This window comes from Drosophila persimilis, unplaced genomic scaffold (genome assembly GCF_003286085.1).
Source record: "Drosophila persimilis strain 14011-0111.01,24,50 unplaced genomic scaffold, DperRS2 tig00000000-arrow-pilon, whole genome shotgun sequence".
Classification (NCBI taxonomy): domain Eukaryota; kingdom Metazoa; phylum Arthropoda; class Insecta; order Diptera; family Drosophilidae; genus Drosophila; species Drosophila persimilis.
Window position 1 is genome coordinate 28,183,193 of NW_020825288.1, and position 12,105 is coordinate 28,195,297.

The 12,105-nt window shown below is 46.2% G+C and overlaps 5 protein-coding genes across 5 annotated transcripts; 2 read left to right on the forward strand and 3 right to left on the reverse strand.

The window, feature by feature from the left end:
* The first annotated feature begins 6 nt into the window (after positions 1-6).
* LOC6594441 (arrestin domain-containing protein 17) lies at positions 7-1,933 on the forward strand. The gene is made up of 3 exons (XM_026992649.1): positions 7-175; positions 593-1,618; positions 1,674-1,933. The coding sequence occupies exons 1-3, from the start codon at positions 61-63 to the stop codon at positions 1,931-1,933; spliced, it is 1,401 nt and encodes a 466-aa protein (XP_026848450.1). The 5' UTR covers positions 7-60.
* Positions 1,934-2,775: 842 nt separating this feature from the next.
* Positions 2,776-5,077, forward strand: LOC6594442 (arrestin domain-containing protein 3). Its single transcript, XM_002019518.2, has 4 exons — positions 2,776-2,922; positions 3,520-3,869; positions 3,929-4,487; positions 4,556-5,077. The coding sequence occupies exons 1-4, from the start codon at positions 2,811-2,813 to the stop codon at positions 4,825-4,827; spliced, it is 1,293 nt and encodes a 430-aa protein (XP_002019554.1). The 5' UTR covers positions 2,776-2,810; the 3' UTR covers positions 4,828-5,077.
* An 18-nt stretch (positions 5,078-5,095) lies between these two features.
* Positions 5,096-6,840, reverse strand: LOC6594443 (arrestin domain-containing protein 17). Its single transcript, XM_002019519.2, has 3 exons — positions 6,716-6,840; positions 5,477-6,454; positions 5,096-5,395 (listed from the first exon to the last, which is right to left on the reverse strand). Exons 1-3 carry the CDS (start codon positions 6,825-6,827, stop codon positions 5,241-5,243), a joined length of 1,245 nt encoding a protein of 414 aa, XP_002019555.2. The 5' UTR covers positions 6,828-6,840; the 3' UTR covers positions 5,096-5,240.
* Positions 6,841-7,281: 441 nt separating this feature from the next.
* On the reverse strand, positions 7,282-9,266 carry LOC6594702 (arrestin domain-containing protein 3). The gene is made up of 4 exons (XM_002019521.2): positions 9,061-9,266; positions 8,664-8,989; positions 7,955-8,603; positions 7,282-7,888 (listed from the first exon to the last, which is right to left on the reverse strand). Exons 1-4 carry the CDS (start codon positions 9,170-9,172, stop codon positions 7,488-7,490), a joined length of 1,488 nt encoding a protein of 495 aa, XP_002019557.2. The 5' UTR covers positions 9,173-9,266; the 3' UTR covers positions 7,282-7,487.
* Positions 9,267-10,038: 772 nt separating this feature from the next.
* Positions 10,039-11,697, reverse strand: LOC6594703 (arrestin domain-containing protein 17). Its single transcript, XM_002019522.2, has 3 exons — positions 11,362-11,697; positions 10,444-11,214; positions 10,039-10,384 (listed from the first exon to the last, which is right to left on the reverse strand). The coding sequence occupies exons 1-3, from the start codon at positions 11,513-11,515 to the stop codon at positions 10,200-10,202; spliced, it is 1,110 nt and encodes a 369-aa protein (XP_002019558.2). The 5' UTR covers positions 11,516-11,697; the 3' UTR covers positions 10,039-10,199.
* Between the last annotated feature and the right edge of the window lie 408 nt (positions 11,698-12,105).

Here is a 12,105-nt window from a genome sequence, read left to right on the forward strand (position 1 = left end):
CGAGTGCGGTCGGATCGCTCACTGAAAACAGCTGATAAGTGGAGACCCACCATCGCCGATATGTCCAAGAACTGCATGATAACGTTCGATCAGAATGAGCACGGTACCTATTTCACCGGCCAGGTGGTAACCGGGAAAGTGATTGTTAATCTGACAAAGACCAAGAAACTGCGTGGTAAGTAAACTAGGATCTGATTGGATAGGGATCCCTATCCCTTCCAAATTTCATTAACCATCTACAGTGGCTGTCTGCTTATCTGTTTCGGGCGTATCTTATCGCCGTTGGATAATGTTGGCGTTTTCGCAATGCAAAACCATTTCTAAAAACCATACAAATGGGTAATTTAATGATAACCGCAGCGAAATCTATATACTATGTATTTTTGATAATTGATGATGCCACCAGCCACACCTCAGAGTGTATGTGTGTGTGGGTGCGTGGGGGATGTACACACAAAAGTTATTTAATTGGCTAGACATTAAATTCAGGAAATGCCAGAGGGTGTTAGTCATTTTTTTGTGCAGGTTTTTGAGTTTCAATAAATAAAAGTGAAAACATTTGGCCGTAATTCTCTTCTATTTTTTTTTCCAGGAATCAAACTGCAAATCAGTGGCTATGCCTTGGCCCAATGGAGGGTTCGAAGACGTGGCAAAGCCATGCCCATACAGAATCCAAAGAAGAGAACCAAAAACATGTTCAGTGGACGCGAGGATTACATAGCCTCCACCACATATCTGATGGGATCGGAGCAGGGCAGCTGTTTCAACATTGATGCGGGCACATACACCTACACCTTTGCCTGTCCCATACCCAACCACTGCCCATCGTCCTTCGAGGGTGCCTACGGACACATACGGTACCTGGCAAAGGTGACGTTTCTGAAGGCAGGAGCCTCAAACCGCACCCACAATGTGGGCTTCACTGTACTCAAACTATTGGATCTGAATCAGGAGAGTAAGATGCTCCGCGAACCGGCGAGCAATGAGGCCCTTGAATACTTCTGCATGATGCACACACATCCCGTGGAACTGAAGGTGACACTGCAGCAGCAGGGCTATGTCCCGGGACAGTTTATGCTAATCCACGCCCAAGTGCGCAACGACTCCAGTTCCGATTGCAAGAAGCTGTTGATTATGATCCATCTGCGGTCCACCTACACGGCGGATCAACCCTCGCTACGCACCACCTCCGAGAAGATCATGTTGGTCAAGCGTGAATGCGGACCCGTGGCCCATCACGCCCAGAAGATATACACGGAGACGCTGCGCATACCGGCCACGGCCCCCACCTGCGAGCACCTCAGCAAGGTGGTGAGGGTGTCCTATGAGGTGCGAGTGGTGGCCGTAATGAATTGGTTGATGCCCAACCCGAGGGTCGTCATACCCATTACCATTGGCAATGTCCCACTGACCACAGCGGGTCCTTCGTTCCCTCAGACGCCCCTCCCATCGGATTTGCCCTGCACTTCCACACGAGCCATGGAACTCGCACAAATGGGAGTGGGAGGAGGAATGAATAATTCTGGCTACGAGCGGACTGAATCACTGGAAGATTTCGAGCTGCCAGAGGATGGCGATGATGAGCTGGAAACAGCCGATGAATTCGTTGCAGATTTACGTATGTCCCACATAATGATCCCCAAAGAATTTTTATTAATTTTATTTACCCATAGCTCCTCCAACATATGAACAGGCTATTTTCATGTCCACCGACATAGCCGACACAGATGCCAATACCGTGAGCGAAGCCTCCCAGTTTACGCCCCGGTATCCCGTCTTCGATGTGGATACCTTCCAGACCCCACCACCAAATCCTCCACAGAAGAAGAGACGTCGTCGTCGCCGAAGACCCGCCGATCCGGGTCAGCAAAAATCAAATCCGGAGAAGCAACAGCTGGAGAAGCAACCAGTCGAGTCCCCCGTGCAGATTTGAGCGGGGCGCTTATCACGGGAAATCACAACGATATCTTATCTCTGGCAGTATTTTGCTTCGCTTTACGGTGTCCCAAGACCCAAGAACTAACCAAACTGTTAACTTTTACATATACATATATGTACATACATATGTATACAATCTATTCAAAGATACCCCCACATACAGAATGTTAAATAAACAAACAAGGGTATAAAAGTGTCTTCCACGACTACGATAAAATAATGCTGTCTTCAAACGCAAAAACTAAAGCCTTATCGAAGCATTGAACAAATATTTGAATTATATCAGAAATTATGGCACTCTAACCTTTGACCTTTGATTAATACTGAGAATATACAAGCTCTGGGGCTAAAATCCATTGATATAATATTTGTTCCAATGTAAATTCAATTTTTATAATTAAAATCCAGGGCAACCCTAAAAGACCCTACTTATTCAGACAGCTGTTTTTGGAAATTGAACTTTTTGGAGCCTAAAATATCATTTAATAAGATTTTTGTTTTTGTCTCTTGACCTCGAAATTCGTAACAAAAGCCAAGAATATCAGTGTAACAACAACAACAAAAACGGCCTACAGAATGTGACGTATCTTTGGGAGAGCGCACGCCTCAAAGCTCCAATCGGCAAAAGCTTTCGCTCTCACCAACTGATGATGTCACGCCAGCTGCTCCACCACTCTCTCTCTCTCTTTTCCAGAGCTTCTGAAACTTATTTACCCGTTCATTTTCGTTTCGGTCGGTTGTTGTTTGGTCTGTTTTTTTGCATGTACGCAGAATAAATACATATATTCTACAAATGTTCCTTTAAAACTAAAATTTTTAATTGGTGTGCTGCACGCCATTTGAAAAATTGAGAGTTTAGTTTAGAAGCCAAAATGCCAACGGTCTGTACCTTTGAACTAGATCACAGCGATCCAATTTACTACAGCGGCGAGGTAATCAATGGTCGCATTAATCTCCATACAGATTCCAACAAGTCGGTGAATGGTAAGAGCCTAACACAACTATTAATAAAGTGCTCTTATCGCTATAGTGATAAGCAATGCGATGCAACAATGAGCAACACAACCGGTTTAAAAGAATGTTAGCAAGTGAAAACCAGTTTAAGATACCATATAAATGATAAACATTTCATATCTAGAGGGAATTCCTTATAGTTTGGTAGTTTTTGTATGGGTCTAGGTCGCTCTCTATGCGCTCTCTGTTGACATAAATAAGCCTTGTACACACGTCTATAGTAAGTACATAAACATGTGCATATACTATTTATAAGTAGTTCTGTTGAAAGATAATTATTATTTTGAATTGGTGGGAGAGCAACAAGTCGAAACGCCCCATACAGTGGGATGAATGAAAGCTCCAACGATTTCTGTGTAGTTCATTGGCTTGTGTTCGAATTATATCGACATTAATCCCACTGTTTGCTTATCGACTCACGAATTGAATCGAACAGAACGACGCCGGCGGCATAGGAAGCACAAAGAAGAAGAGTCAATGAAAATGAGAGTACAGTGTTGCCTCAAGACAGGGATATCTCGAACGCACTAATTTAATTTGATTCCCGTTTGTCCCTCTCCCTTCCAGAGGTCTATATACTCTTCCGTGGCGAGGCGAAAGTGAGCTGGGACGAACACAAGACCCGGACAAGCAATGGAAAGACGCAACACTACACTGAAAATTATCGGGGCAAGCAAGTCTATCTGAAAACCCACACCCAAGTGTTCGGGTCGGGCGATCTGCCGAGTGGCACCCACCAGTACACTTTCTGCATACCCCTGCCACTGGATTGCCCAACATCGTGCGATATGAAATACGGAAAGATCCACTATGAGATCTCATTAGTCATCGATAAGCAGTGGGGCTTCAATAAAGACTTCAAGCAGCCGTTGACGGTGCTCCAAAGCTATAATCTAAATATGTCCCCAGAGTTGTTGGTGAGAATATAAATAGATTTCTGCCTTATTCATCTACTAATGCGTTCTGTTCTTTGCAGATTCCCCTCGTACGTGAGGATGTCAAGTATTTCTGCTGTTGGCCCTGCACCTCCGGTCCGGTACTGTCCACCCTCATTATTCCCTTTGGTGGCTATGCGCCGGGCCAAAAGATTCACTATACCCTGGAAATAGACAATAAGTCGGGTGCCTATGACCTGGACGGCATTGAGCTGCAGCTGAAACAAGTCTGCCTGTTCAAGGCGGAAACCCCCCATCACAAGACCCGTGATATCGAGAAGAAGCTGCATGGCTGTTGCCAGGGAGAGCGAGTGCTGCGTTTCTCCAAGCGCATTATCAAAGGCAGCCTGCTCATTCCGTCGGTGCCGCCGTCCTCGAGGACAGATTCCATCATAACCGTTAGCTACAGGGTACTCTTCTCGATCAAAATGGGCGACTGCCACATGGACTCGGAGTTCGATGTCCCCATTGTGATTGGCACTATACCCCTGGCGCAGAGCGCTGAAGATCCCACGCATGTGGCCGAATGGATACCGCATACGCCCGATACTCCGGCGGGAGCGACTGGTGGGGATATGCCACCCAGCTATGACAATTGCAGTAAGTTCTGATTGATCCTTTGTTTTTCTGATATCTCTGTAGCACTTGTCTTTTTGTTTTCCCCTCAGAGCCGCCATCCTTCGAGGAGGCCACGAACTTGGGCGACAGGTTCATTGACACGGACGTGGACGAGCACAATCGTACGAATGACTTCATACCCCGCTATCCCATGTACACGAATTTTGCACAGCCCACGGCACCGCCAGAGCCAAGCGACTCTCTACCCTCGGCTGTACCAGTTCTGTCGCTGCCCCATGGCTCCACTGCCCCAACGAATGCAGAGAACTCGAATGGAGTTACTGAAAGTGGAGCAACATATGGCTGGAATGCCAATATGTAGTAGTCTCCCACAGCCAGACTTTGTGAGAAATGAGAATCTTGATTGTCGTACAATCCCTTTTAAGTGATTAATTTAGCATTTGTATCTTTTACGTACGCAATTTTAATGTGCCTTTAATTATGCAAAAAAACGCATCGAATTGATTGAAGATATTAATATTATAAGTTTATTTTAAGAGACTTGTCCTGCACTCTGATCAATGATAATTAGAACTACCGAAAAGGACTCCCACATAAACAACAAAAGCAACAAATTTAATGTTGTTTAGATATATTTTGTGAACTTTTAATTGTTATTTTTTAATAAATTATATCTGTAATACCAACAAATTTTGATTGTAAAAAAATTCCAACTTTTTTTTGTTATGAATTTCTTAATTTGTAAAATAAATAGTTTGTAAATACGCTGCCCACTCAATGAGACACGATCTCTTCTTGGGTCTGGTTCTGGTCCAGTTCGTAGTAGAGATAACGTGGCTTAAAGTCCAGTTGCTCCCCGGACAGGGCATGCTTGTTGTTCTTATTCAAATTGGTGGCCGTCATAAATTCCGCCTCGCGAAAATTGGAGGCTATAAAAAGGGTGGGAGGAAGATGGCAAGGGTGAGCATTGGCATGTCTCAAATCAATCAAAATCAAAAAATACAACATACCCAATGAGGTCATGGACGCGCTAAAGTCGGGAGCCAATTTCGTGGCTGCGCCCGGCGTGGGCGTCTGTTCCGGGGCCGAGGCATTCAGGGGATTCATTGAACGTATAGAATTCGGACAGGGTGGCGTCACGTTGCCAATGGTAATGGGGATTTGTGCCATGATGGAGCGCTTCTCCTGCTGCGTGCGCACTAGGACCTCTACCTCGTAGTTGATCTGCAGGCAGGCGCAGGCTGCCGAGGCTAATGTGGCCGGCGTCTGGGGCACTTGGAGCATATGAAGGTGTTGGAAATGCTCCAGCTCGCTACGGGGCAGGCTGACCAGTTCGTGGCCGCTGCTCAGAAGCGTTTGCCTCTCGACTTTGATGTCCCGGCGCTTTGGTTTGTTTGTTTGCAGGCCCACATAGGTGCTGACCATGTTGAGCCTGTAGACCACCTCCGTGAGCAGCAGCTGCTGGGGATTGTGCAGCTTCACATGCACCGAAATACCCGCCCCGGGCGAGTATCCCTGGCGGGGAATCTGCAAATTCAGCTGCAGGGGCTTCTGCCAGAACTTCATTCGTGGCGTCTGCTCCAGACACTGCACTTCTCCGATTCGGGACTCCTTGCACAGTTCGCTCTCGGAGTAGACCTGCAGCTGGCGTGTGTGGATCACGTCTATTGGTCGATCCGCACTACTGTGAATGAGCAGCTGCAAAGTATATCGGATGTGTCCGTGGGCGCCCTCATGGCTGCTGGGACAATTCTTGGGCAACTTCACATGGAAACCATAGCTATAGGTGCCGGCCTCTATGATCTGTGGCTGTGATGCCTCCGATCCCACAAAGTAATCGATTTTAGCAAAGTAATCCACACGATTCTCAAAGGCCAAAGGCTGCTTTTCCACTTGAAGATTTTGCTGCTGGGATTTCTTCGGTTTTCCTGCCTTTTGTGGCTTCAGCCATCCAGTGGCTGCAAATCCGTTTGCTTCCAGGGAAATGGCTGGAAATGCAATGGGCTTTTGTTATATATTTCGGGGTTTTTTTTACCACACAATTTTGAACACTGTGGAACACTCAGCAGAAAATAATGATAAGGTTATCAAACTGGTAATCAATAAATAAAGCCACTTTCACTCAGGTCCAAGGCCCATTATCAGCCAAACCATAAATGGAACTTGATCTTGATCCCCGATGATTCATACCGCTCTTGAGGGTTCTTATCAATGGAGTATCCCCATGAGTCACTTCTCAGTTCTCTTACCTTTTATTAGGGCACGCTCCGTTAGGGTTAGATATATGTGGCCATTAACTGTCTCCCCGGCTCGATAGACCCCACTGGGGCTGTCCAATTGCATGTCACAGCGGTAGTTCATTCTGTCAGACTCGACTCTCTTCACTCGACGACTGCTCGGTGATGTCTGGCACTTGTCGACAATATGTTCGCCCATTAAAACAGGCAAACTATTCAGGCCTTATCGGTTATACTATAGGTGTGAATGCTACCAGCGATACCATGGTTATTATCGCCTCAATCTAATCTCCGACTGGGTCTTGGACTCCGATGGCAGTCGTTATCGCTTTTGGCCAACAATTTATAATTTAATTAAAATGCATTACATCGAGTCGAGTGTCTGGTGTAGCATACATATGGGGAGGGTCCGTCCACTGCCACTAACGGCACTCACGATTCAAGGACGATCCAATTAACAAATTGATTTGTAGGTATACCTTTATTTATTGTCCACTGATGAACGTATTAGTCTGTACTTAGGATAATTATTGTGGTAAATATAATAAATCGAATATATTTTTATATGGATTGGATGTAAAAAAGCAATAAGATACATATACTATATGCTAGAAAAATGTATGTTTTTTGGCACTTCAATAAGTTCGTTTCACTCTGTAATCCTAGGACGACGGACTCGGGTCCACCCTACAAAATGTATATGGATTAAGCCTTTTGGTTTGAACACTTATGTTACTTAGGATGTTAATACGTATATCGCTATCGATTTAAGACACTTTTATTCCTAAAATAGATGCTCATCCTGCTGAATGGCCTCTATCTGGCGAGGGCGTGGTCGTGGCTGATGCACTTGTGCTGGCACATCCACATCCACCTCCACTTCCACCTGCACCTGCACTTCGTTCTCATTCTCTAGCTCTACTTGCTCGGACAGCGGACCGCAAAGGGAACCAAAGGTGTCCAGACTACGACCCGTTTGATCGGTGTTCAAAGAGCCATACGAACGATACAACTGCATGTCCAGACCGGAATCCTCCATTCCCTGGGCCGGAGCCCTTCCAATAAAGGTGCTGAATCCTGGAAATTTAGGCATATGGATTTGATGGAGGACCACATGTTGGCCGCCATGGCTTTCCAGGGTCTGTTGGCTGCCTGCAAGAGTGGCAAAGCTGAAGGAAGGTGGAACTGCAAGAAAAATTAAGAAGAAAGAAAATTAGATCAAAACCCAGTCTTGGATTGCATTACACTTACGGCAACTATCGTACGAGGGCGGCTCATCATCATCTATCGCCTGATGCGGATCATCCGTAGTCGTCTCCAGGATCGTCTCCTCTTCCTCGACCACCACTGGGGGACGGGGTGACACTCGCTCTATCAGTCGCTGCCTCTCCGGGGTGGTTGTCCTCACCGCCGGTTGTGTGGTGTGGACGGAGCTCCGCAAATGCTGCAGCGATGTGGTGCCCACAATAATGGGCACGGACAGGTCCGTGTCGTAGTGAAAGCAGCCCGTCTTTAGCTTCACCTGCAGCGTGTAGTGGAGAAAGACAATGTAATTGGTGTTCAAGGTGGAACGGGGCGTGTCCATGGGCACGCAGATGCTGGACTCATACTGCCGCTTGGACAGCCGCAGAGTGCGATCCGTGATCAATTCCTTGGTCAGCGTTTTGGTATAGAAATTGCGCTTTACGGGTTTGCGCGAGAGGAAGACAAAGTGCTGCCTGATGGAGACCTCCACGCCGATGATGTCGTAGTGCGGCGATTGATTGTCCACCTCCAGGCGGAAGGGCACCTCCTGCAAAGGCGTAAACCCAGAGGCAGGCAAGGCCAGGGACGAGCAAATGGGACCCGAAACGCAGGGCCAATGGCAAAGATATTTCACGTTCTCATCCTTGACCGGAAGCTGCATGTAAGATACGTTTTAGATATCATAGGAAAATGCTCTAAAGTTCAAGGAACCCACCGCAAACTCTGTATTGAAGTTAAGATCCAATGTCTGCACAACTGTGATGGGCTTGCGAAAGACCTCATCGAATCCCCAGGGCTTGTCGATGGTCAGGGAGATGGTATAGGCAATGTAGCCATAGGGCCCCTTGCAGCTGCTTGGACAATCGGGCGGGATGCGCAGAGTCAGGACGTAGACATGGACGCCAGCACGGAACAGGGTGTTGTCGAAGACATTCGTGCGGGAGTGCAGGTACTGCTGATGGCCCGAATAATTGGCCGTTTCGCTCTTCCCGCTCATTGTCCACTGAACCTTGGCCTCGCCCTCCAGTGTCACATAGACCGCTGGGAATTGAATGGAATTGTAGCTCCTTTATGGTTGATATTCCTCTGATATTTCTGATCCAAGGACTCACCATTGACGCGCTTCACCTTATCCGTTCGTAACAGAATGCGTCCGCTAATGTACTCTCCGCTGTTGTAGACGGGATTCAGTCGATCCAGCTGAAAAACACAGGTGGTGGGCATGGCGTCGCTTCAAATTTTGCACTTCTACTGCATTCGAAAGGATATCAACAAAAGAAAAAACCGCAGAGAGCCAACACAGCCCAACTTCCACACAGCCAGACGCGCACTGAGCTCTCTCTGCGGCACGGACCTCTTTGTGTTGTGTGGCATACAGCATCCGCCACTGCCAACAGTGCCGCCACTGCCGCCACCGTCTTTCAGGCTTTCCCTTTTTCGGTGGTTTGGGGCAGGATTGGCGGACTGGCGGCGGGGACAACGAATCAATAAGTTGGCGCCTTGCGTCTGTGCAGCCTGTGTCTACTGTCTGCTTCTGGTCTAATATTTCAACGCGAATCGCTCGGAAATGGAGCAGCCGCCACTGACTATCCGGCTCTCTCTCTCTCCCTGTCTCTGTCTCTGTTTCTGTCTTTCTTTCTCTCCTTTCGGTTTCCTTTGTTGAGCCCCAAAACAAAAACATGGCCAAAAACGCAACGGGGCGGATGCTGGCGAGGTCAGGAGCCAACAATATCTGCCTACATACGAGTAAGAGTATTACCATACATCAATTCTTGACCAAACACAAAAGCAATCAAAGTGCGTCACGACAAAGTACATTATTGGATGTTTTGGGTGTTGGCCTCCAACCCGTTCGACCACTTTGTTGCCACATTATGTGGCACAATTAAGACCTCGACATCTTTTTGGGTGGTCTGCTTTTGCTCCATTAATTTTGCATGCATAATTGCGATAATGAAGTGGAGAGTAGATTGGATTAAGGGTTGGCAAATACAGACAAAGGATGAAAGATGAGATACGTGCCTGTATCGAAGGAGAGTATTTCGGCTACTTTTACATACTGTTAATAGAGTAAAAACGAGAGAATGAGATTCTAAGGTTAATGGGGACACTCCTCCCTCGATTCCCATTGTATAGTTTATTTGCTCATTTAAGTTGCGCTAAAATTCCAGTCATTTCCAAACGTATATCATTATAAACTTGTGAATTCCATGGCATAATTTTCTATTGATATTCCCCAGTCAGGCACGTGCTATGGTAGCAGTCTTCTATAGAAATACCGCATTAAAAATTGCACATACGACTCTTTCTTCTGGCATGTCAGTAATTTAATCCGTTCGGAGTGTTTATTTAGGGCCAGGGCACCACTTTCATGGGAATAGTAGCTGTGGGCCAGTAGCTGGTTAATTGGCTCACACAATTCGCTTTGACTGAGGGCTAAAAGTAGAACCAGGTGTAATGAGATCACGACAGGACAGGTATCGTGGCATACTCACCTAAATTCACAAAACAAAGACGGGAAGATTCAACAATAGAAATAGCAGGTGGTGCTGAAGTTCCCACACAAATTGGCAGCCTTAGAGGAGGTTTCATGTGGCTTAGAGTCTCGATATAATAACTGATTTCTATGGCTTGTGGCTGCCTTTCATCAGTCATAATCGGGGAGGTCAAAGGCAAACGAAGTTCAGCTTGGAATTCGGAGCACTCTGATAGGATACGTATGACTTTTTTTATCTTTCTTTCAGGATTTTGACCCTCATAATAGATACACTGACATAGCCGTGTGATGGCAGCAGAGCCATCCTTCGATGCCACTTCATAGACAACACTTTGACCTGGCACAAAGACACTTCTTGGAAGCCATAGTCTCAGGCATGATTCCTCCTTCATTTGCGGCTGGAGATCTGTAAGTGCGAGGCTTCTTCTGATGACCAAACGCTGCGTGAAGCACTTGAAATGTTTGCTCCTTCGTTCAATAATCACTTTAAGGGTATACTCGACAGAGCCATGACCAACTCGACAAGTGGCTGGCAGACTTTCGGGAAGTTCAAAGTCAAAGTTCCACAGTTGGGTAATGCCCGGAAGTAGGCGTTGTCCAGCGGTCAACTTCTTAACTTGATTTATGTGAACTTTGCTGCCTGTGTAATCCACTTTGGTTGGCTCCTCCAGGCAGCTCCTGGAGCTGTCGTTGTGTTCGATTTGTGGTGGTCCACCGAGGGACTCCTTCCAGTGTACATAGCTGATGCCACTTAGGATGATGCTTATGTCTGTGAAAGGTACGAGATCAGTATGACCGATGGCCTATCTAACATATATGTCTCCCCATTGTCTTTTCTTATCTAATCTCTGCTCAGGAACGTATAAAATCTCAAACAGATACGAAACTAACTTGTCTAATGGCATCTGCCACTTACCCTCCACGGGAACAGGCTTCTTGCGGTCCACTTTTATTGAGAGACAACCCGAAATTTGTTCACCAGTGTAGTACACGGCAGCGGCACGCGATAAATTAAAATCACAATCTATTGGCATTTTCACTGGCCAATCGTTTGGCAAATTGCATATCATTAACAAAAGAACAAGAATTATATGTATAATTTGTGATATAATTTCACTACACGCGATTGAGACCCCCGAACATTGAGGCGACTCGAAGTGCGGCCTCGTCGACAGGCGGCTGACAAGTGACTGCGACAACTTGGGGCCTCTGATGGAGCTCTGAAAGTACTAGCCACACGCCACACAATTGTACGCGTACAACGGGTTTTGTTGTTACTTTTTGTGATTTTGCGATTTTGTGGGTCGACGTCTGTTTTGGCTGGACTGGAAATAAAGATAAATTACGAGTAGGTTTACGACTTGGCTTAGGGTTTGAGATTTCTGTTTCTGGCGGAACAGATGAATGAATAGCCCCTAAAAGCGAAGGAGAATCCAATAAACTTTAGTACGAACTACAGTTTTCTCTGATTCACATATATGTTGCTTTATTGACTTTGGATTTAATCGAATTGAAGACAGATAAGACTTAGGAATAGTATACTTATAAGATTTCTGGTTAGACTGGCTTTTGAAAATCAAGGGAAGTACAAAGTATACATTGTATACGAGGAGAGTCACACAATCGAAATATAAAGGTAGAGCAAAAGACACTTCACTTT